Source organism: Amblyomma mixtum, chromosome 7 (genome assembly GCF_055824585.1).
Source record: "Amblyomma mixtum isolate Tamu chromosome 7, ASM5582458v1, whole genome shotgun sequence".
NCBI lineage: Eukaryota > Metazoa > Arthropoda > Arachnida > Ixodida > Ixodidae > Amblyomma > Amblyomma mixtum.
Window position 1 is genome coordinate 94279130 of NC_143018.1, and position 25739 is coordinate 94304868.

A 25739-nucleotide genomic window follows, 5' to 3' on the forward strand; every position below is an offset into this window, starting at 1 on the left:
ACGGATATAATTAATACGCATTGTCCATGTCAAAAATAAATTTAATTGAATTGAACTTCGATGAAATTTGTGCAAATCTTGATCTGTGCTTTTGGCTGTCGAGAGGGAGTCCTCATTCTCATATGCATTTGTTGCAGAAACTATTTCTTTTTTTTTACAAAAAAGAACCCATAGTTTGCTTAAGACGGGTACAAACTTCCAAATAAATTCATACGAATTCAGAAGTGAAGTTTTCGACCGCATAACTGTTGCATGTATTGTGTTTCTTAAGGTACACCGTTTTGAATATCTCAATGCCGTTCCTTCGACTTGCCACATTTCGCCATTTTATTGGAAAATTTTACTGAAAGTAAGTACACATGACATTTATATGCCTGTACTTTTCTGAAAAGAGGCACACACACACACAAACACACACACACACACACGTATGCCGCCGCGGTGGCTCAGTGGTTATGGTGCTCGGCTGCTGACCCGAAAGACGGGGGTTCGATCCCGGCCGCGTCGGTTGAATTTCTTTGGAGGAGAAATTCTAGACGCCCGTGTACTGTGCGATGTCAGTGCACGTTAAAGAACCCCAGGTGGTCGAAATTTCCGGAGCCCTCCACTACGGCGTCTCTCATAGCCTTAGTCGCTTTGGGACGTTAAACCCCATAAACCAAACCAAACCAAACCAAACCGCACACACACACACACGCACGCACGCACGCACACACACGCAAACACACACTCGCACGCACGCACGCACGCACACACGCACGCACACACACGTGTACAGTGTTGTTCCTTGTCCTGTTCGAAAAGCACAGAGAATGCAGGATGGAATTAAAGTGCTTGAAAGAAAATATCGTTTTTATTAAAGCAATGAGGCTTTGCTGCGAATAATCTTGATGTTTCACTTGCCGCGTTTGCACGAATGCGACAGAATGCGACCGCTGCTCATCGCATCTCCTAGCTCACCAGGCGTACTGCGCTACACCAGCATTTACGTGCAGTGCAGCGGATAATCTCTGTCTGACACTATGGTGGCGGCACATGGTGTCGCTTGTCGCAGGGAAAGCAACGCTTCCGGCGGAACCAGTTTTCGGTTTTTCCGCACTTAATACCTGGCTTGTCGAGTGCTTTGGTATCGTACAGTAGAGCGCGATTTGAAGGTTATCGCGCGAGCGTCGACCAGCCTAGCACTCCATGCACCTGGCGGCCGGTTTTGGAACAGGAAAAATCATGACTTCGCACTCTTCTCTCCCTCGTTCGCTGTTCCATAGAACAACCATCACCCCCGCCACAAACCCACCGCCCTTTCTCTGTATTCTAAGCTTTCCATTTGTTGCGATAAAGTGCGGACTTGGTTACCTCGTATCTTCACGCGCGATAACAAAATTGGTGGAGAAGATCTGGTAAAGCCAATGCTTGGCATTTCTTGATTTTAACGGCTTTGAAGTTGGAAAAAATATATCAACGCAGCATCGCCTCGTCATATCGTCTTTGTTCACCAGATAATACCGAAAAATACGTCATGCGCACTACGATCAATGACTGTTCACAGAACAAAAAAAAAACTGATAGCCCAGCAGGGAGTGACGGCTGCAGAAGGAACAGCAAAAAGAGTGAGGGAAGCTGGCCTGATACCTCCCTCCCCTCGGCAGAGAATTGTGGGTCATGGCGCTGTTCATGTTCCCGGTCGACGCTCGCGCGATAACCTTCAAATCGCGCTCGACTGTACTCCCGTTTCCCTGGAGCAGACTCTTAAATGGATCATTGCGTTCTCACGTTGCCTTTCCACAGCGTTTGCTCCAGACCCTCATCGAATGGTATTTGCATAATTTCAAAAGCGATCTGATCGCGGTTTCATGTACTGCTTAAATATAACCACTCGTCTCAATCCATCCCCGTCGGACGGATAAATGCGACGTGCTTTCCGAGCGCATTATCCCTGTTTACTTGAAAGCGATGTAGCTATTGTCTCTCTCATGTGAACACGGCCATTGAGTTTGAATATATTGGCTATAATTTTAGGGCAAATTCATTTGCTAAGAAAAAAGTCAGAACTTCCTATGGTACGCAATCATTAGACTACCAGATTCCTGTCCTTTTAAATTTGTTTCCAGAACTTATTGACATCGCAGTGAATGTAGAGTCACCGTATACTTACAAAGCACGGATAAAAAATGTACTCCTGGTAAAAAAAAAAATGACCTGTCTCTTTGTTTTCTCGTTTAGGTTTGTGTTTCGTTTGTATTGCTGTGTTCCTTGTTAGATTATTGAAATATGTCGATACAAATGTAGCTTTTTCATGCTTTTGGCACTGTAATAATTTTCTGGTTAGGAGCTAATCTTTTGTTGGGATAAATATTAATGCAACGGTGGTTCTTGCCTTTTGACACTAACCGGTTGTGATGTAAGCTTTTTTTTTTGAAGAAAAATTTTCTTGTTTTCTGTAGTACTTACCATTTTAATTTCATATAATGCCTGTTCTCAACTCTTCTGTTTTCTGCACGTAGTGAAAGGTGCAATATATATTTTTCAACGGCTTTTGTAGCATACAGAGCACGATATTTCTCGCCAGGAGGCGAGGCCTTGTCAGGCGTAGATGAAACGCCTTTTGCCTCGTCTTCCTTGGTAGAATATTCCTCCTTTAAACTCTCTTGCTCATGATGTATACTTGCTTTATACCAGAAATAAAGTGAATTTGAATTCGAATTTGAATCACAAAAATTGCCGACGATTACGTTACTTCCTAATGCAAAATTTGAGCGCAGCTCATGAGCTGTTACAGCTTCTCGATAGATTAAGGCAAAGAATTCGAGCAAGACATGTCTGTTCAATTACAGATAACGTGATATCTTTCACACATTTTCCTTCTTCAAGCAACACTCCACTAACAGTTCTTAACTGTCATGACGGAAGCTTTGTGGACGGAGAAATAGATGGATATATGCTCTACTTGCTGCACCAATGCTTGGTTCACAAAGACGAGGTCTGCGCAGGTATTTTGCGAGGTTGTCACAGCTGTGTGAGCCGTTACGAGCGAGAGGAACGGGATGTTCTCCCGCATAAGTGGTAAGAGAGAGAGAGAGAAAAAAAACTTTATTTACACAGGAATTCGGGGCACGCCCCAGGGTCGCCGCACGACCCCACTGCACTCAAGTGTTTATATTTCTACGGTCCATAACACTGGCAGCACGGCCGGTGGCGATGGTCTGCACGGCCGGGTCCTCCGAGCGCCGCAGGGCCGCCCAGTCCTCCCTGGTCTTGAGGTTTTCTAGGTCCCGCGGGGGAGGGTCCGCCGGGCAGAGGGAAAGGATGTGGAGGGAAGAAGCGAAGGGTTCTGGGCATAGGGTACATGCGGGAGTGGGAAAGGATGGATGATAGTGGGCTAGGTTAAGGGGTGAGGGGAGAGTGTGTGTCTGTAGTCTGCGCCAGAGTGTTGCGTGTTTGTTATCTAGGGAGGGGTGGGGCGGGGGGTAGAGCTGGCGTGAGGCTCTGTATGCCTGGGTCAGCTCACTGAATGTATGCATGCGCTCCTTCGTAAATCCCCGATCCGAGGCCACCTGAGCCCGGTTTAAAGAACCTCGGGCTAAAAGGTTGGCAGCCTCGTTTCCGGGATTCCTGGAGTGCGCAGGCACCCAAATCAGCTCCACATGGCGGGGCGGGGGTGCATCGGGCGAGTCCAGTATTCCAAAAGCAGGGACATGAACTCGGCCTCGAGCAAAATTTAAAATCGCTGTTTTGGAGTCACTTAATATATACCGGGCTTCCGTGCGAGTGATAGCTAGTGCAATGGCGGCTTCCTCTGCAGCATCTGGGGACGTGTCTGGAGGGAGAGGTAGTGTGAGGAGGGCGAATAAAGAGGAGTCCACCACAGCTGCTGTCGCTTCATCACCCGTGCAGGCAGCGTCCACCCATACGGCGTCCGGCTCGGGGCCGTACGCTCGATGGAGTGCCTTCGCACGGGCTCTGCGACGCTGCTCATGGTGGGACGGGTGCATATTCCTCGGGAGCGGCCTAATGAGAAGCTCCTGGTGAAGGGGTCCTGGGATGGCGAGGAGGGTTTGGTCGTTGGCCGGTATTCTGATGCCGAGGGAGTCTAGGATATACCGACCTGTGGAAGTTTGTGTGAGCCTGATGTATTGGACCTGTCGGTGGGCCTCCACCAGTTCCCCGATCGTGTTGTGGAGGCCCAGGCCTTGTAATCTTTCTGTGGGTGTGTTGAGGGGAAGATGAAGTGCTACTTTGAATGCCTTGCGAATCAAAGCATCCAAAGCGTTTATGTCATGTTTGGATAGTTGTAAGTATGGGGTAGTGTACAGCACACGGCTGAGGACGAAGGCATGAATGAGGCGACATAGGTCGCGCTCCTTCATGCCTCTATGACGTCCCGAAACCCTGCGGATGAGGTGCGATATCGCGCCTACAACCTGCTTGAGTTTCTTGAGGGTAAGAAATTCCCGGTTGTCTTTATATATGCATTAAAGTCCCCACAAACCCTGCCACTCTGGCAGGTGGCAGCGTTCCTGGCACAACGTTGTCAATGCCAAAGCATGCAGCGCACATCTGTCAAAGCACGATTCAGGGGTTCACTGTTCCCAGAGGAAAGCTATGCGCCTTCCGTCTGGTTGAGGTGTCAACCGAGATGTGTGAGACAGATACTGCGCATTTCCTTTCCTCAAAAAATTACCGAATTCAATTCGGAAATTTCATTGTGTGCTTGGTGAAAGCCTTGCGGTCAACCCACTGCCGCTTCCTCGAACTTCTTGGCGCGGAATCACTGGGCCGCTTCGGAGTCATGCGTCTGACTCACTCGACTGCAACGAGACGTCTGACGAAGGAGCGGCGGTGTAGCTGCCACCGCCGACGCGCGCGCCCTCGTTCTACCGCTACTGTGTGACGTCACGGTTGGTATGCATAGCTGCGCCCCCCTCTGGCGCGCCGGTAGCTAAGGAGGGGAGGAGGTTGCGCTTTTATTTTCTCATTTCCAAGCTTCCGCTTCATTGCTTTCGCAGCTTAAAGGGTGTCATTGCTGGTTACAACGGACAACGGCGACGGCGCGAAACGCAGAAATGGACGCCTAAGTGCCACGTTCTAAAACTAGCAAATTTTTCTTTAATGCCTTTGAACAATAATATTTCAACCACCCGACCCCTTTTCAGCCCTTTCTATGGGATAGGCATTCGAAACGGGGTCCATTGCTGAGCCAGAGAAGCGGTCTCCACTAGTACGTCGCCCTTTTGGACGCCATCTTAGAGTACATTATTGGGGACAGCAGTTTTTTATCGCTGTCAAGGATGGGTAAAGTTTGAACTAGAACCCGGGAAACTGCGTGAGCGAAAATGACCATACGCCAATTTCAAGCGCATTTATTATTTAATTTTAAGCCTATTTTGGAATGTTTAGCATACCGATTGTGGTAGTTTGTTTTAATATTGAACGACTGTGAACGATGTCAACAAGTAAATGCCCTTGGCCTTTCAGTTTCAAATTGTCTTTTCAAGCCTGGTTTTAGGTTGCTTAAGCAGGTTAAGGTACGAGATTAAGGCATTTAAAGAAGGCATCCTCGTGCGACATATAAGGCAAGGTATGCAAGGCAGAAGGCAGAGATTCCGCCGAAATATCCAGCGGAAAGCCCGATCAGTCAAGGATCGATATCCGCTGATTCTCATCGGCCAAGAGTACCGCGGGTACGAAGTTGCATTCCCGCGGCGACAAACATGGCGGCGCCCTTCTACGCATGTCGCCTCGCTTCGGACTGAATTCGTCGTTGTTACTGCCCTCTTCAGCGCGCTGACTGGACATAAAAGGGTCACCGGTCTTTCGCTTCGTCTCATCTCGCCCATAAGAAAACGTACGAGTAATAAATTCGCTTTATTTTTTTTATTTACAGTGACGATTCGATCCCTTTAGGCTTAAGAGGGGCGTCGGTTTGTTGACAACAATAGTTCCCTTTCTAACCACTAGATGCCGCAACTAGGCTAAACATGGTAGACTTTAAGACATCGTTGCGCGTCTGTTTTAAAAGTGAGAACGTTAAAAAATGACTTAACGTTCGGCAAAATAGCTGCATTTAGAGTAAATAAGCGTGCATAGGGTTATGCTATGTAGACAGCACCGATTAACCTCTGTGTACGCCGTGAGCAGACGACACACAGACAACGAGCGGCGACGTGGTAGCCGGGATGTGTGAACGAGGCAGCATTTTGGCGGCGGCGGATTTCGCTGGCCCTTGTTGCTGAATGCCCAAGTGTGAACGCGCCATCAATCTTCTTGACAGACTAGGTGTCGGTGCTCATTTTAAAGGACAAAAGAGTTCTCGCTTAGATCCGTTTCGTATCATGTTTTGCAGCATTAATGCGTGTGGTAAGTAAAGTTGGGACTGTTTAGTGCATTTCTGCTTCCACCTCCCTGCTACTCGTGCATATACCGGCAAACTGCTGTTTCAATCGTTTGTGACGAAGTTGTGAGCGTTACTGGCTACGAAAAATCCCATTATGAGCTCGTCCCGCGCCAGAAAGGACAAGGAACCGTCGTCCTTGGCGAAGGAAAAAGATTTTAAAAATGCATGATGCCCGCGGCAGTTTGACATACTTTTGACACATTTAATGTAGAAAAACGCGGACCATTCAGAACAAACCACGCATAGGAGTTGCTCCATTTACTTTGAAAATTCGTGTCCTTTAGGAATTGTGTTCGTCCTCTAGGGGCCATACCACATTTCGGACGTGTATTTTCAATAGGCAAAAAACGACATGCATAATCCCGTATGCTCGACAGACGAAATACACTCCAAGCGCGTCATAATCGCAGTACTTGCCTTCAAGTAACAGTTCCGAAGAAACAAGGCACCCATATGAAGTAACAGTAGGTATGCGACACTGCATACCGTGAGAAATGCTCCAAATGCGACAATTTTGCCGTTGTTTGCAGCATGTTTGCAGCAGACGACAGCTAGGCTTTATGCCGCCATGTTTCCACGGACAACGGTGCCAGGTTCAACTCAGTTCTTGGTCCAGATTTAGCAAGCGTTCAAACAGCTGGCAACCCATAAAACTTGGATCAAAACGGTGTTCTCGCGCTGCCCACAGACATGCATGTGCTAAATGCGCCGCTTTCCCTCTGGAGTCAGTATATCAACTCTATCATTCAAAACGTCTCCAGGCTGATGTCACAAGCACTTGGTTCTGGGCCGTATTCTGGGCTCTTCTCAATGACGTCTTCAGACTGAACTTCCATGTGCGCCCGGTTTGTATCTCTCTCACGTGTGTCTTTAACAATCAATGCCGACATGAAAGCTGGGAAGAAACGACATGTCCGGCTCTTCAAGTGTCCACCATGAACTATTTACGTCAGCACCTCTTTCTCGATGATGAAAAGATTGCGCAGCCGCTTTTCATGTCCTTCCTGCTGCGAATACTTCTGGCGCAAGCGTCCGTGGCCAGTTTCTAAACCAGCACCATGTTGCATAAGATTTTATGTTAACTTTTATCCTTGGACTTTTTATCCATCAATAGACAAACTGTGTACATCATCACTAACCTTGAACGGATAAAGGCTACCTAGACGGCATTATACACACCCCGTTCTTGACCTTAAGAGACTGGCGTAATTTTTGACCGCTCTCTCACAAAACCCCAAAAGGTTGTGTGGAGGCAACTCCAAACGAAAACCTTTTCCAACCCCGCGATATACGCTCAGGACGAACTGGCGGGCTAGTTGTTACACATCTCAAAATTTCCCAGCGCACGAGAACGAAACGAGGACTGACAGAAAGGACACACACCACAAAGCGCCTTTTGTGGTGTGTGACAGTGGTTTGTGGTGTGTGTCCTTTCTCTCACTCCTCGTTTCGTTCTCGTGCGCTGGGAAAATTTGAGCCGCGATATATGCCCGCATATACCTTGCGGTCTACTCCCCTTCCTGTCAACTATATTGCCAACATGCCACTCTATTCCATATACTCTGTGCTTGCCCTCGAGACTCCCGTCCTCGAGGTTTGCAGCTGTCGAATCCAGACCAGTGCGAGGCAGAATTGCTCAGTTCCGACTCATGAAAACAGATTCGGGTTGTGACAAGAGCCCTTGAAGTCGCTGAACGCCACGGGCTCATGGCCACTTGATGGGGCTATAACCCCACACCATCTGCTACTTTTGTCGGCGGAAATAAAATTTATCCTCCTCCTCATGACCGCTTATCAAACACAAAATCTCAAAATTACATCTGCTATGAGACAAAAAGTCGCGGCCACACTTCTAACTGTCGCTGCAAACGTAAGATATCACATGATTATGCTTATATTCTGTGTCATATACTACCCTTATATAGGGTAATAATGCCCTATGGGCCTTTAAGGGTATAATTTATCCTTCCGCTGCTCGTTTGTGCGTAAACTATATCTCCCATGTCTTGCATCTCCCCGTCAAGTCATTAGGATGTAAATAACTTCATTTGCATGTTTTACAGGCTTGAACACTTACTGTTCAGTACCTGGTATCTTATATACTTTGCTTATTTGTTTTAAACGCCCGCCCCTGCAAAAGCCTACAAACAAGGCGGACAGTATTTATAAAATAAATGCAGACATAATAATTGATAATTACGAATTGCAGAAAACGCTTCCTTTGGTAAGACTGCAGTATTTAAAGCCTAAAAATTGTTTAATCTTTACAAACATGTTCGCCCCATAACAAAAGGGCAAGCTTCACCCATGGATTCCACTGCATGGCAGATTCCCGTGCTTAGTAATCGAAACTTGCGCTCATTTCGCTCGGCTCCATGACATTTTTTTCAGAATGAATTACATCCTCTGAATGCTTCGTATGTGCCAGAGCGCCACCTTGGTTGGAAACCCGATGTCCTTCTCTATCTCCTCCACTTTCTGCACATCGACGTCACTACCTGAAAGGATGAGAAGGCGCAGAATGACAGTGACAGATCAGTACTTTTGTGATCAATGGACAAGTTCAACTGAAGGCTGTCTCTCACAGATTAAGCAAACAAGGGAAGGGGATGAGGGGCTCGTTATAAATATGACAGAAGCCAACAGCCACAGAAACCAAGGGGCACAGAGGAATTTTTTTAATTTATTTATTTATTTTGTGGTGTTGATCAATTTAGAATATTACTGAATATGTTATCACTTAAAGCTAATTGATTAGAAAAGCAGAAGAGAAAACAACCACATGCCGCCGGTGGGATCCGAACCCATGACCTCCGAATTACGCGTCCGGTGCTCTACCTCTGCGTTTTCCTTTACTGTAGGCGGATGTAATGGGTTCCACTCAAATTAGGCAATACACGTTCCTAATATGCTAACAGAAAGTAGACTCTAAGGAAACTACTTACCACCAATAGCCCCTTGATTTCATCTGTACAAATCATTTTAACGAAAGCAGCCCGGGAGCTTTACCTAAGCTTGAATTTGTGACTATCTAATCTAATTTGACGCTTTCGGTTGTGGAACGGGGGATTCGCCGGTAAGTGGAAACTGGTGCCAAGTCACTGAAGCCGGCGAACCTCCGGCCGCTAGAATTTCTTTTTTATTCTGAATAAGTGAAAAAAAAAGTGGCGTTGCTGAACAAGCGCTTTTGAACAAGCTTTTATTTTTTCTTATTAGCTTGTACGCCAGATGACGGTACTTTAATCTTTCTCGCAGAAATGTCATCCTCTGGTGGCACTTTTATATTCGGTGCTTGTTTTCAGTGCTAATCTGACGTCACGGGGGTGCAGGAATCTGAGTGCTCAAAACAGGCCACGATACTGCAAACACGATAGATGCAGGAAAGAAAATTAAATTCGCCCAAGCAATCCGAAAAGGTAAGAGTATGCATAAATATGATGAACGTATCGAGGGCGTCCTCCGGGCATATCAACAGCCAGATTCATTCCCCGTACTGCATAGATACGCCAAAGGTTAGGAGAAAGTATGCTTGCATTTGATACAGTTGGCTGTTAAAGACAGCTACCTAAAGTACAAAAAGTTACTGTAAAAGAAAATTCCCTACGAAGACTGTAAAGTTCTTCTCGAACAGATCATTGCGACGACTTGCTGATCAGATGCAAGCAAAAGGAAAAACCAACTGCAGCACCGTCACCAATGCGTCTACAAGCTTGTGAATGTGCTCACTTTACTCGTCAAATACCTCCCAATGCTGCTAAGCCAAGCCCATCTCTTGGGTGCTTATTTTTAAAAGATTCCCAACATTCCTGGATATAAATAACGCACCCGATCTGTCGGCCGCCCATAGCGAACACCCCCTAACTGAATGGAAATATTTTCACTTGTCACTAAGAGAAACCTAAAGCTTCCCGTGAAATTGTGCACTGAAATATTGATACTGATGGCTTACTCCTTCGGTGCGACGCAACATATAACTCATAAAACGATTGTTGCGATCGCACGGAATAGTTTTGACAGCCACGGGAAATCAAAGATGGGTACCAGATAACCAAAATTGCCGCGGTTATTTTTGGTGGTCACCGGTACGCAGCATATGATGGCAGGCGCAGAAACTATAGGTACTAGTCCAGATATCCTGGACTGGCGGCCAGGGCGTAAGGGAAGGAAATCATTGCGTGTACGAAAAATGCAACATGGCATTTCACGTCCGTGACTGTTTCAAACTTTTTGGCACAAACAAAGAAACTTTAGATGCTCATGATATGCGCCTCTCTTGAGATTAAGATGGCATGAAAAATTATTTTCGTTCGTCGTTTACAGTGCTAGTTCCTGCTGAATTTTTGCAGCACCCGAGATCTCTTTTTGCCAGCCAAACAATGGCGCGCAAAGCTGCGTGGGAAATGCGCTTGAAATGGCGGAAGCAAACAGATAAATTAGTTGTCACTGATAACGTCGGAAACTGCGGCCACCGTTTAAATTCCTAGCGGATAACACCCTACATAAATTGGGGTCCGTGCCGCAAGGATGTGATTGTAGTACACGTGGACTCGAAGCACATTTTAGGGACTCTTTATAAAGCTGCGAAATTTTTTTCTAGCTGTATAGAATTATCACAGAGGCGCAGATTTTAGGCTATACTATTTTGGGCTGCCACTGGTAATTAGAGTACGCTTCTGCCGTTCTCTTAACGTGCAAACGTTACATTCTCATAATGAGAGAAAATAAACGCACCAGATAAAGTATAAAACAAAGAGCAGAAGCCAGGTCTTGCTAATTCCGCCACATCTCATTATGTCGTCTATGTTTGTACCAATGGATACGTATTTAAACAAGACAAAAAAAAGTAGTATGTTTCAAAGATTGTGCATGCACGGTGGAAAAAAAAGGGAGTAAGGTTTGAAACAGACTCCCTTATTAATTACAAATCTACTCCACCTTGGGGATCCCCCAAAAACTTTTGACCAACACTGTTCCCATTTCGAGTTATTGATCAGTTCGCTCTAGCCCTGCCATAATCTTGCCGTCCCAGTTAGCTCAGTTGGTAGAGCCACTGCTCCGATGAAACTGTGGTCCCTTGTTCGAACCCCGGACCAGAACGAATTTTTCTTAAACTACGAAGTTTCTGAGAAAGCTATTTAGCTTTCCTTTGTAGCCGTATGGCTGCGCTTGGGTGGATGTCAATAAGTAATGACTCCCTTACTAAACAAAGACAATAAAGACATAACGACAATGAAGTGGCTCTAAAAAACACTGTGCATGTAAGAAAAGTACTCGTTGAATTCTGAAACTTACCATAGAGTTTCAGCACGGTAGCGTCTGTTATACTGCGAGGAAAGTCTGCGGCGAAGGAAAATAATTTGTAGTTTTCTACGTGTTTTCAATATGCGCGTTGTGGTCACATGCAAATATCTCTGTGCCCATTCGGAAGCTGTACCTCAGTACCGAGAAGGCTTTTATTCCGGCACGTATTCTACGCAATCACCACGTGCTTGCTCCCGCGTTCGAGCGGAGAGAAAAAAAACATTTTTTTTTCCTGCTGTGTGCGGGTTTAATTTAAAAGTGGAGGAATGTTATAGGAGTCGAGTGCTGAGGAAGGGGCGACGTTGCAAGACAAAAGCCTCCAGCGTTCTTAGTTTTCCAGTTTTTTTTTCATTTCTGGTTGTCGCTTGCCTTTCATTAATTGGAATTCAAAGGTTTATTTTAAAAAGAGTTCTTTGGGGTACGGTACACCACTTTACTGCCTAGAAATGCAAACCATAGTGGTTGGTTTCTAGTTACTGCTATGTGATTGCATCGGCTGACAGTAGGTATTTGTTATCGTCTGTCCCCTTTTTTTTAACCATTTTGAGTTTCTTTTAATGACTCAGCCTTGACATCCCATCCGAGCAGTCCGCTTTCATCCCCGCACTTTAATCTATGCAGTACTGATGCTCTCGTTAAAGAGGTCTGAAGCCTTGTCGTATCTTACTTTCGTGTAATTGATCTCCAGTTCTTTAAGGCTGCTATAATTAAACATATAAATTAAAGCGGCGTCTATAGCTACTATCGCGTTATGACGAATGAAAATTACAGTCATACGTGATCTATCTGAACCCACTTCTACATATAGGAATATTTGTGTCGCCTTTTCTAACCCCGTAGATCTATAGTAACGTTGATATTACCCCTTTGTTCAATAAAGGCCTCAAAATTTGCACCGGCTTCTACCTCGGAACACTACAGGTGTCTCCTAATTGTTTACAAATAAAGGACAGCATAGGCACTTTTTTGTAGTATTCGCTCGCCTACATATACACTCTTGCGTCTGTGTTTTCAATTTGTACCTTGAGTTGCTGGATGAGTCTGTAAATTTTAGAAACGTCCGTGTTGCTTCATGGTAGCACCTACCAGCCGCTGAGCACTTTCTGATCTAATGTTTATGTGAACTATTTTTCGCCTACTATGGTGATGTTGTATATATTATTACTACTTGTGTTCAATGCCAACCTACGTTATGTCCTCTTTGTTTTTGGCCTTCGATGTTTTATGAAGGCACGTCGGTATTGTATTTTTAAATCCACGTTCCATCACAATCCTGGTCTTGTTACTTTCCTACCGGATTTCTAGCCAGTGAAGGAGCTGTTACCTCTTTACTTATCGCGAATATATTGTGCATTGAAGACTGTTTTATGGCTTCTTGTCCGTACTTGTATACTGCCGGCGATGTGGCTGCAAAATCAGGGGCATTCGAAAACTGAGTTTTTTTTTTTTTTGAGGGGGGTTTGCATGCGTTCTTGTTTCCTATTTTTTCCTGTGTCCTGACATTACAATTATCTTTCTGCGGTCTCTACCTCTGTTCTTTATCTCTTTCACGCTGATTTTCACGACACCCAGGATATGAAATATTTGCAACATTACCCATTATTACCCAGTAGGAACAATCCTATTCCAAAGTGACTTATTCTAAAGTAACTAAAGTATTCTAAAGTATTCTAAAGTAACTACAGTAATTAATTCGTCTATATAAAAAACTAATTAGGCGGCACACTAAGCATATTTCAAGTCTTATCCGCAAACTGACTAAATTTCTGAATTGTTGGCGTTTATATTCTTCAGTACAAGAACGTATAAGGGTCTACCTACTACCTTCGCTGTATCTTTTGTTTATGTGGAGGTGTCCAAGAAATAAGTGGCCATTGCTGCAACCACCAACCATATATTATATTTTTTTTTATAAGTCGTGTTATTGTCTCTCATAAACGTCTGAAACTACAACTCCGGTATACTTTGCTTTTGATATCTTCGGCTCGTTATATTGTGTTCCTCCATGGCAATTCTTAACTTGGTCTTACGAGACGAAAAACTGCAGGACATGCATCTATGACAGCTTTACTGCAAGGAAGCTTGCCTTACTATTGAAGTAAGCAGTCCAATACCTTTTCTTTCGTGAGCACATCACTTATTGCTGCATTCCCATTCAGCAGCGATGCATATGCAATCAATGCACCACTCCAGTACGAAACGGAAACATTTTCCCGTCCAGTTCTCATTCTTAAAACTTCTTACTGGAAAGGCAAAACTGACTATCACTCCTTGGTTCGTTAGTTTAAATTTCTTTAACCAAAGCTATTCAGATGCCGAGCCAGGTACTCAGCTGTACGCGGCTGCTCTACCCAGCCCAGTTGAACACGTTAGTCCCAAAGCATATACTTTGTCACTCAGCAATACTCTTTGCCCAAGATGAATGGCTACTCCGGACTCTTAGTTAGAGGTGTTCGCCTAACAGCCTTTCGCGGTTTGATTTCCTTTTGTCAACTTGGCGCGCACGTTGAAAATGCGAACACTTAGCACTGATGATGCCATGAAGCATGAATATGTTTCCCTGTTACTAATGCATTCTTTGGTAGGAAACCGCTGGTGCCTCAAAATATTCCTGCAATTGGGTATGCAGTTTAATCCAACCCTTTACAGAGCAGACATGTGACCATTGAAACGAACCTTTGAACTCAGGGTTGTCATAACATGTCGTCCACAGGCCGTACGAAAAGTCCGGAGCCAGAAGAGACTTCATGACGCTCACGTATCTGCGTACAAAGACGAACAGAAGCACCTTGGCATCATTATGACAATTACTGCTCGTCTTGTAGCATATTTTGAGGGAACGGAATGTTAAGTGTCGTGTAGAGTGCGCCGTCACTATGCGGCCAGTTCGGTGGCCTAGTAAAAGTTTGTGAAAGAAATGCGAGACCATCCAAATTGTTAGCATCTTGTCTCGTGCACACAACTGAAGCATGGATCTTGAGTGTGCCGTCGCGAGTAAAAAATATTAGCACTAGTGACCTCCGTTTCCTTGTCTCTTGTGCTTATCGTCGTTCGCGCTGTTTATTCAAGATGTTTGTTTGCCTCCACGACCTAAATACAAAGAACTTGCTCCTTCTCAGTCATTACGATTCGGCCTTAGTTGTAATTTTAACATCCACTGCTCTTTCTCTCTTATCAACTTCAGGCCTTGTCCTCAAATGTACAACAACAAAATGATCGGAAAGTTAGCAAAACATGCAGAGTAAGCGACACCCTACTTTCAGTCGCGCATTTTTTTAACGACGACTCATAGGAGCAGCTTCGGCATCCCTCCGGCTACGGATTTCTGGTGCTTTGCGTGAACTGAGCGTCGGGTCGCGATGCTTTTCAGACACGCACAGAGAAGGTCGGTAGCTATTTCATCAGCCCAGCAAAAGAGTGCGTGCCCTTACATGCCCGTAGCGAATAAAGTTCTAACGGGGAGGTCACGTGCAAGTAGGCACCTCTGCCGTTTCTCCTTATCGAATACCTTCAGCACATACCGAAGTTGAAGTCGTGCATACACTGATGATACGCCCAACCGGGTATCTCAGTTAACATGTCATTAATTAGCTTTTTACATCACCCTTTACATCAGCAAGAAGATGATGAAGATGAAGTTGGTGCTTTATTTATCACCTTGATCCGGCGACCACCTTCTTAAGTAACACAAAGGCGGCGTATTCTTATGTCAAATTTGATACTGTCGATAACTCGTCAAACGGCGCAATAGTGCGGAACGGTCCTCTCAAAGTAGCACTACAAAGAAGCATGACACGGCAGTTTGTGTTCTGTTTTCTGGGTTATGCCGAGCATGACTTCAGAGGCTCTTCCAAAAGGAGCTGGCCTGCTTGTTAACATCTACTCTGGGAATGTCCAGCATATGTTTCATCGGTGCTCTTGGAAGGTCGAGCACATTATGTCGCTTCTCTGGATCAGATTCAGTTCAGAAATCCACAAGAAGATCCTCTGATTTCCCAGTTCTTTCCTTCTAGACGGCAGCCCGATCAAGCTCATATTGCTCCTTGTAGAAGATGAAAAAATAAACGGCGCCGTCCAAAAGAAAGATGATATGACTTTTCGGCTCCCACACGGGATCATTGTTTACAATTTTGGAAGATGATATGAAGAAATATTCTAGAAGTATAATTGCTCCAATGCACATCAAAGCATTTTAATCTGAAAAAGAAAAAAAGTTAGGAATGGCTCAAAGAATTTTCATAGCAGAAAAATTTCAAACTCCCTTCTGCGCAGTGTTTATAAAAAAAAAATGCGGGATGATCAAACATCTGATGCCACCGTTCGGCGAAAGCAGTTGAATTTACCCTAAATGATTCCTTTCACGTTTTTACTCGAGTGCATGCTTCTACTAAAAGCCGAGGCTTCACACACGCGGCATAATTATTCTGGAGGGTGAACTGGGTAGGTAGATGGTGCTTCTGGAAGGCGACAGTTGTTGGGTGGGTAGTCCCGTGCATAGGGGGTTGGGGTAGAGAGGTGAAGCGTAGCAGTTCTATTTTAAGGGCACCTAGCTTTCCCACGGCGTATTGGAAGACGTGGGCTTGCAGTAGATAAGTAACTGGTTGGGCAGCTTTCTTGCTAGGTGGATTCTGATTGTCACAGACTGAAAACAGCACTGCTTCAGCCGTAAATATGTGTGCCGAAGATTCTTACTCTGCTAGCAGCAGTGATAGAAGACATTAAAGATATGCATTTTTTGCAATAGCTGCATGAGAGGTTTTTTGTGTGCTATACGAGGTTGGTGCAGAAAGACACCGTATTTGCAAACACCAGCGTTCACGATCGTCTTAGCAAGAACTATTCGCAGTACCTTACGTTTAAGTACAAGCAACGTGTGTGCCAGTAAAATAACTTCTGTTAAAGGCAGGAATAGAGGAATACACTAAGTGGAAATGGCACTGCGGGCGTACCACGCAATAGTTTTCATTCCGGAACACACTAAAGCAAGCTAATTGAATCCTGTTCGTCGTAAAAGGCTGCATCCTGGAGAAGGTAAAGTTAGGCTTACCGTCCTCTGTTCTCCTCCCGAACAGCCGTAATACCCGAGCGGTCCCATACGATTTGAATGGGCGGAACGCAATCTCTGAAAATAGCAAATGTAAGACAGGCCTCCGTTATTTTCTTCAACCTCTCATTGGTTCTCATCTGGAGTTACATTTCCTATTCTAGATAAATAGCAAAAGTAAGGTGCACTCCCTTGTCCGGACGCCAACAACCATTTCAGGAGCCAGAGGCGTAGTTTATGCAAAATATCTAAACGCCAAAACACTTGTCATAATGAAAGTCTAGAGACTAACGCCGCGCTAAAAAAACATGACGGAGGCCGCAGACGCTGGAGGGTGCACGGTTCGGTTATCATGCCGTTTGGAACTTCCTCCGGGGCATTGCTTCCCAGGCTGTGTACTTCTAATGACTGCATTTGCAAACGAATGTAGCGCCATCATGCGACATCATATTAAACTATTCAAGTGCCTTGTTCAGTAACCGTCAGGTTGACTCAGCGCTCTACGCGTTAGAAGAGAAAGAGGGGAAGGGAGCGGTGCTTGTTCGACATGACAACACGCAATTAGGGCAACGCTTAAAAATGTACTACCGCTTAAATTAAGTGGCATACGTTTTAATTTCGTTGTTAATTTACTGACCGGCCGTGTACAAACGACCTCCTTCAGAGGCGCGCTTTGAAATAAGAAAATTATTTTGAAAAATTTTGTTCATATACCACTTCGATATAACTCCATTACGCATATAGCATAGTGTTTGAAAAATACATCGGCTTTTAAACCACGTTTCATGCTTTCGTATTCTCTGCAGGGATTTAACAAGCGTTTTTTAACTTAGGGATGATTTTCAGGTGCTTTGTGAAAAAAAGAATCTACATAGACGTCTTGTGTTCGCATCATTGTTATAGGCTCTACCACAGCTGTTACACCTGCCCGGAAACAGCACCAACCCCCATCCTACCCCCCCCCTCGCCCCCCCCCCCCCCCCCCCCGCCATCTTACTGCCATTACAGATCGTTTTAGAATTTGCTGCTCTCGCCTAGCCGAAGTGGCCGCAGACTACTTTCAAAAGTTTTTTGCTACTATAGCATCACACCAGACTTCATTGACAGGTGCAAAACTTATAGCATTTAGTGTCGCTATTCAGCATATCAGCGAGCAAACATCGCAGCAATGGTCTGTTTTCATTGATTCAAAAGTAGCACTCCAAGCCTTGCAAACTGCTCTTCGTCATGAACAACTCGTCGCGGAAATACGAGACCTACACGAGACCGCCATCAATGAAGGGCACGATATTGTCTACAAATGGCTGCCGGGACACAGCGGTATCGCAGGCAACCACCGCGCGGATGAGGCCGCGCGAACTGGTCACTACGAGGGCGATTCTGTGTCCATCCCCATCTCGAGAGCCGACGCAGCGGGTAGGCTTCGGACACTTGCGCGAGAGATGACGCTTGCCTTGTGAAATTCCGACCAGTTTTCGAACCTTCGTTTATTAACCCTTGATTCTTACCTGAAGCTACGGCTTCCATCCGGCCTACTGTTGCGACCCGGGTAGCATGGCCGGAGACCGGAGATGGGACGAGGAGGATGGGAGACTGAGTTTAGAGTAAGGTAACGAAAAGCTTTATACACTTATTTACATCATTTACATAGAGCGACTGAGAATGGCTCCCAGTGGAAGGGGAACGTCGTCGTCAACCGTAGTCGACTGGAGCTAGCAGGCTTCTCTCGGCCACACTCACAACCGAGTTAAATATGGTTCGGATTCCCCAGATCCCTGGCTGGGGAATAATGTTCGAAGAGCAATGTCCAGTCGGATGGACCGATAGGGACGTTCGTGTTACCACCCACGGCAGGGCAGGTGCGGGCTGTTCCACTCTCTCGCAGCTGGGTCGATGGGAAGGGGGAGATGCTGACTAATCCAGCCCGGCTGGAAAGGAACCTCCCGCAGACTTCCAGCAGGTGAATGAACTTGCTTCCCCGCCGGTTGTCCAGAACACGAGTCGGGAACACAGCAGTCTTCAATTAGCAGCCAGCGTGACTGGCGCTGTCACGTCGCCTCCGTTTCCGCTGTGGTTGCTCTGAAAATACCTCCGGCGCGTCTCCTGCCTTCGCCGCTGCTGCCGTGGTCACCTCCGCTCAAAAAATTCCGCTGCACTAATCCACTTAGGCTCGGAGGGAGGGCGTCCCAAGCACCCCCTGCACGACCGCCGTCGCGAGGTTGTCGGCCTCGTCGACTGTTCCCGGTCGCTGCTTGATCGGGCCCACGTGGCCAGAAGTGCAGTCACGACAGCTCGTCCGCCGCCAGGTAGAGGCCTCGAAAGGGGTTACAGCTCCTCGCTGTCCTCTGAAGAGGCCGCATCAGCCAGGCAGGTCCTCTGTTTCCTGGGTGATCCAAGGGTCGTTGTCTGCAGGCCAAGGGTCTCAGGTAGATCATTAGTGGTCAAGTCCGCATAATGCCCCCACCCCGGCAAGGCAAGAGCACCACCCTTCTCCCGAGTCGTGCCAGGCAAAACAAAGAACAGGGCCTCAAGCTGTGCTGCTCGATTAACTCCCCTTTTTGGCTCCCCCCCTCAGGCGGTCTGGTTGGGTGAGCTGCGAACGTGACCTATGCGGGCGATTTAATGCCACCGCATTTTTCAGTTTTGAAACAGGTTTTGTTCTGGAGAAATTACAGCTGCCGTTGCGATTCACAGACCAACGGCCCCGATAGATCAGACGAGAAGATAGTAGAGCTCCACTACTATTCAAGTATTCTCAAGCGCTAATGTATACCTAACAAACAACATACATAACCTACACACTGCAACTCTCCATTACAAAACCTCCAATGCTGTCATACAAAACTCTTTTACGCAGAGAATTAACAAGCGTCTTTAAGCTACATCATTACGGCCAGAAAACACGAAGTACAAAATCCCACACAAGCATAAAAGCTCAAACTTCGTTTGCGTCTTTCTACCGTATATGAATAAAAAAAAACAGTAACTGCAAGAAAGAAGTATTGCTAGAATACCCCTACTTCAGCCGCGCCCGGCGTGGTCGGGCTGCCGTTCTACCAGCTACGGTTTCCAAAAAGCTGAGGGCTGATTAGTTCCGTCTCTTTGCGACTGGCATGCAAAGCCCGGGCAGCGCTGAAAAAGCTTTACACGAGAGAGGCGCTTCCCCCTCTCCCGGTTCCCTGCATGTCTCGTCTCTGTCTGACCCGCGCGCGCTCTACCGCACCCTTTTGTCTGGCGGCCGCGCGCTTCTTTCTTCAGCCAGCAGCAGATGTCACATGTCTCATGACAACCCTTGCTGCGATTGCGATCCAACAATGGAGCAAGTGGCCTACGCCCGGCATGTTGCGTCCCCCTCCGACTCGCGGGTCTTCTGTGGCGCTCTTTTGTGCGGCGACCTTGCACCCTTCTCCCCAGCACGCCACCCGCGTTACATGCCTTCACGCGTAGCCGTTTTCCGGAAATTTCGCCGGTTGACTTTCTTTTTCGGTCAAAATTTCTCGTGTTGCAAACAAATGCTAAGCTGCCGGCTCTCGCCTTAGTCGAGCCATCAATTCTCAAAGGTTCATCGTTTCCGCCATTTTTCTCGCGCAGCAAAGCCACTTGAGCTTTGCTCAGAGTGTCAGGCGACGGCTCATCTGAACAACCGCTCGCTCCCGTGATATCCGCTGAACACGATGGTTCGCTCTCCGGCGGTCGCTACCTAGCCGCTGCGATATTGCTTATACTGAGCTGCTCTTTGTCGGGTGTTCGGTCGCGTGCGGCTGTCATTCCCCCATCTTTGAGATGACCTTTGTTTTGAGTCAGCGCTGATGCGCATTCCTCGCTTACAATCGATCTTTCAGCTGTCGCTTTCACCGCATGACTGCTTTCTGGTATTGCGGTGCCGTCACGTGTTAAGGTGCCGGCCCTCGCCGCAGCATCAAAAGCCAACACAGTAACTCCCGGAGGTTTGTCGCGTGCGGAATTTTCCTCGCGTAGGAAAACTACCTGAGCCCTACTGTCAGTGCTAGGCAATGACCTCTCTGAAAATTCGCACGCCTCGGTGATTTTGTCTGAGCTCGGTGCTTTACTGTCTGGCGTTCTGTCGCTGGCCGCTGCGACTCTGCCGTCATATACCTTCAAATAACCTTTCTCGGGTGTCTCACCAGGTGTAATCGGATGGGATTTTTCACAGTCTATCTGACCCTGAGCTGCCTTTGCCTCGTCCTTCCCTTTCAAATCGGCATGGCTCTGAGGGTTCGATATTGCCTTGTGGCACATTTCTTTGTTGCCAGCGTGTTCAAACAAATCATCGCTAGTGCCTTTGTTATGGCTGGTAGTGCTACAATCCTTTTCCTCTGCCTTTAAATTCACAGATCCTGCCGCCGTTTCTGCTGAACTGGAAGTTCTCTCTGCGCTTATACCTGCCCTGTCACTGCTCTTCTGAGCAACTATTTTGTGCGTAGCTGACCAAGCGGGGCTCGTTGGCTGGTCGCTGACGCACTGATGGGAGCGCTGCTCGCTGCCATCACTTCGGCCTTTAGACTCGGTCTCTACACGAATTCCGAAGTATCGGAAGAGGGCACTTTTCGCTTTGTCGTAGTTGTGGGCATCCTCATCGGACAGCCGCGCTAATACGGCGGCGACATCACAAGGGAGGATAGCCAGCAACATCACTGACCATTCGCCCTGATCTAGATCCTCTTCCGTACATATCTGTTAAAAACTCGCGAGGAAAGTTCTGAAGCTCTCGCCTCTTCGAAAAGTCCTCAACCGATCTTGGGCCCTTCGCCATCTGAGAAACCGAGTCATACGTACGAGCTCCTGCTGCTGTCGTTCGCGTAGTTCCTCGAGCTCAGCGCGTCTCTTACGACATTGCTCCTGCCATTCTATCTCTTGCTCCTCTCGGAGCCTTCGCCGTTCCTGCTGCTGAAGCAGTTCTCCCTTCTCTTGCTCCTCTCGGAGCCTACGCCGTTCCTGCTCCTCTCTTCTTTTTCGTTCCGTTAATTGCTCTTTTCTTTTTTGTTCCTCCAATTCCTCCCAGTGCTCCACTATCTCCTCATCCTCAAAACCGAGGTCTTCTATCGCGCTGACAACCTGCAATTTCTTCATAGTTTTCCCACAATCATTACCTAATTCCCCCGATAAGGAGATCAGGTCCATCTTACGCAGCTTTCACCAGTTCATGACTGCCCTTAAGTGCTCGTTAATAATGTGATTGCAAGTCTCTCAATGATGTTGGTGCAAAGCAAGGTTCAAATCCGAACAGGCTACTGCAACCAACCTACACTACCAAGAAGAGCAGCACAAATACTAAGCCTGCAATACTCAAGGAGAGAAGTCAGTACACTCACCAAAACCGGAGCACGGACACCACGCAGACGATCCCACCGCTACCACCAGTTGTTGCGACCCGGGTAGCACGGCCGGAGACCGGAGATGGGACGATGAGGATGGGAGACTGGGTTTAGAGGAAGGTAACGAAAAACTTTATACACTTATTTACATTATTTACATAGAGCGACTGAGAATGGCTCCCAGCGGAAGGGGAACGTCGTCGTCAACCGTAGTCGACTGGAGCTGGCAGGCTTCTCTCGGCCACACTCACAGCCGAGTTAAATATGGTTCGGATTCCCCAGATCCCTGGCTGGGGAATAACGTTCGAAGAGCACTGTCCAGTCGGATGGACCGATAGGGACGTTCGTGTTACCACCCACGGCAGGGCAGGTGCGGGCTGTTCCACTCTCTCGCAGCTGGGTCGATGGGAAGGGGGAGGTGCTGACTAATCCAGCCCGGCTGGAAAGGAACCTCCCGCAGTCTTCCAGCAGGTGAATGAACTTGCGTCCCCGCCGGTTGTCCAGAACACGAGTCGGGGACACAGCAGTCTTCAATTAACAGCCAGCGTGACTGGCGCCGTCACGTTGCCTCCGTTTCCGCTGTGGTTGCTCTGACAATACCTCCGGCGCGTCTCCTGCCTTCGCCGCTGCTGCCGTGGTCACCTCCGCTCAAGGAATTCCGCTGCACTAATCCACTTAGGCTCGGAGGGAGGGCGTCCCAAGCACCCCCCTGCACGACCGCCGTCACGAGGTCGTCGGCCTCGTCGACTGTTCCCGGTCGCTGCTTGATCGGGCCCACGTGGCCAGAAGTACAGTCAAGACACTACCACCTCTCCCATATCCCTTTAATGAATCCTGTCCTCAGACAGGCGCGCCCACCTTATCCCCGCAAGCTTCTTAGTCTCATCTGCCAACCTTACTTTTTTCCACCCCCCCCCCCCTTCCGTTAAGCTTGATTTCTCTAGAAATCCAGTCCGTTACCCTTAACGACCATCGGTTAGCTTGCCTTTACATTACATACCGTGCCCAAGCCCATTTCTTCTCTGTTGATTTAGGCTAGGATGTGATTTGTTCCCTGACCTTATCTGCTCTCCTGCTGCCTCCTAAAGTTACAGCTATAATTTTCCCTGTATACATCATCAACTGTAAATCTGTATATCCCGACAACTGCAGATGTACAGGTGCCCACAAAAGTTTTCAGAACGCGAAAATTAAAAGAAGGCTTAATTTATGACCAAACTAAACATGCAGTCATGAACTGATGGATGTGCTCCCTACTATCCTTGGGTACCTGAACAACGCACTTCTGAAAGCCTAGTTGTGCCTCTCCGTAGCAAAGAAACTCAACTTTTTAGCGGTTAGGGCGTTCCGAAAACTTTTGAGGGCACCTGTACATTCCTTGCATGTGCACATGTAAACAGTCTGAAGGTCTTAGTAAACTTAAGTGTCAACAGCAAGCTACGGAAGCGGTACCACCACTTTCATTTGTTTTTCTTTTCTCCTGTACTGTTTTTTCGATGTTTTGCGCCGTCAGTAGCCGGCGCCATAAAACTTATTCTTGAAGACAACCTTATTCAATTTGATGGACGGTGCTAGGGGTGTAACCCATAATAATGCATGGTCCAACTCTGGTGAGCGGTCATGCACTTGGCGATTCCCTCAATTTACACAGTAAGATCGGTGGCCTACTCAACTGACCAGCGTATTCTTGGAAGATCAGCTAAGCGTTATCTACTATGTTCGTGAAACAGCTCGGGCCACTGGTGTTCTGGAATGAGGACACCGCCCATCTGATCGTCAAGCATTTCTCAAGACCAGTTTCTGAATCAAGTTTGTCCTCTTCTCTGTCTCTCCGCATTCAATTTCCTGATTCTTCCCAAGAAGTTATACCAGGTGCGCAGCAAAACGGAGGAGAGACAGAAAACAGAACCCTATTGAATGCCTAACAATCAAAACGCCCCATAAAAGTTTTCAAGTTTTAAGTTTCATGCTACCGTCTTCCTTCTGAGGGCTGGCTGCTTCTTTCAGACTCCGGCGCTACAATTATCAGCATTCCAAGATCGAACGTGTCGGCTTCTATTATGAACATTACTTGTCTTTGCTAGGCGCTGATAACTGAACTTGATCACTGAGTAACTGTCCAACACGTCCAGCGATGAGCACATGGAAGACACTCTCCGACAGGCAGCCGCATGCACACAATATTACTCTCACACTTAGGCCTGACTTGCTCCCCAACCAAATCGGAACTCTTAACCTAATCATGCACCCTAAACTCCCCACCCTTCCTACAACATCCATCAACATAACACTGCACGGACAACCCATACTGGAGGTAAACATCATACGGGTACTTGGCCTCCACTTGAAAAATAACGGACACAACAACTGCACTGGCACACCTCATCCGGCGCATCGCCGTCAAACACTATGGGCTGAAAGAACGACTTATCCCGCCTCATCCATGCCTTCTTACTAAGCCGTATTCTATATATCATCCCCTATATCAAACTAGACCACAGAGAAGTAGAAACGTTAGAAGCCTTCCTTAGGAAAGCGTATAAATCGCTCTCCACCTCCCCCCACTAACACAAATCTCCAAACTCCTGCGACTACGACTACACAACACCACACATGAGCTCGTTGAAGCTCACCAACAAGCTCAATACATACGGCTCAATACAACCTTAACATGTAGACACATACTAGATAGACTTCATATCCGAATCTTCGCAAACCACCCCCCGCTTCTCCCCTTCCCTTCACACGTAGCTTCCAACCTCCTAATTAAACCCATCCCACGCAACACACACAAAAAACGCCCTCCACAAATACTGCGGGCCCGAACAGGACGCCGTATAGGTGTACGCGGCATGTTTACGCAAAAAGCGTATTGGCGCTAAAAGACCGAGACAACATACAAACGACAGGACTGGCGACAACTTCGAACTAAGTTTATTCACGGCAAAAACCACTTAATAACCACACGAGCAGGCAAAAATATAAAAGCAAAACGCAAACGCAGCAGATGCAAGGGGTGATTTAACAAAGGCACACGTGCCAAAAGAACCAAAGCAATCATAACGCTGACAAAGACCCACTAAGAAAACTATTCTCTTCATCTGACAGCGACACAAATGGCTTGCTTATGCAGATATGCCCCCTCTGCGATATGTAGTATCCTTCTATGAATTCACGCTCTAATGTGTCTTTAGACCTTGCTATGAATTTAGTGTTTTAAAAACCGAGACGGCATTTACAGCTTTTTGAGTGAGTGACCATGTGGCTGCCATAGCCGTTTTTTACACCAATCTTGTGCTGCCGCACTTTTTCTTTGAAGCACTGACCTGTCTGGCCGACGTATTCCTTACAGCAGCTTAGAAGCACAACGTACACATCAGCCTTACATTCAGTGGCGCGGATTTGGTTTCTTTTTTCACTGTCTAACCGTTCTTACTTTGTTCAAGGTACAAACGCGCGACAGATATGTGGATGACTACCTAATTGTGCTAACCGATCACGTAGGTTCAAAACCAAGCGCCATCCTTGAAGACATTGTCACCATTTTCATCAGTGAATCAAAGGGGCTTCTTTTCAAGCATGAACTTGCCCACAACAAAAGCCTGCAGTTTTTTTATTTGAGACGTATTTAAGCAGGACAGCCATGTTTGTTGGTCGTACAACCCCG

The 25739-nt window shown here is 46.9% G+C and overlaps 1 protein-coding gene across 1 annotated transcript in view; it reads right to left on the reverse strand.

The window, feature by feature from the left end:
• Window positions 1-8788: 8788 nt before the first annotated feature.
• LOC149336885 (thiopurine S-methyltransferase-like) overlaps window positions 8789-25739 on the reverse strand; it is a 30435-nt gene continuing 13484 nt past the window's right edge. Inside the window, exons 5-7 of the mRNA XM_089554264.1 lie at window positions 16740-16814; window positions 14369-14454; window positions 8789-8889 (exon numbers count right to left, since the gene is read on the reverse strand). Of these exons, the coding sequence (XP_089410390.1) occupies window positions 8789-8889; window positions 14369-14454; window positions 16740-16814 (262 nt within the window). The remainder of the gene's footprint in view (window positions 8890-14368; window positions 14455-16739; window positions 16815-25739) is intronic.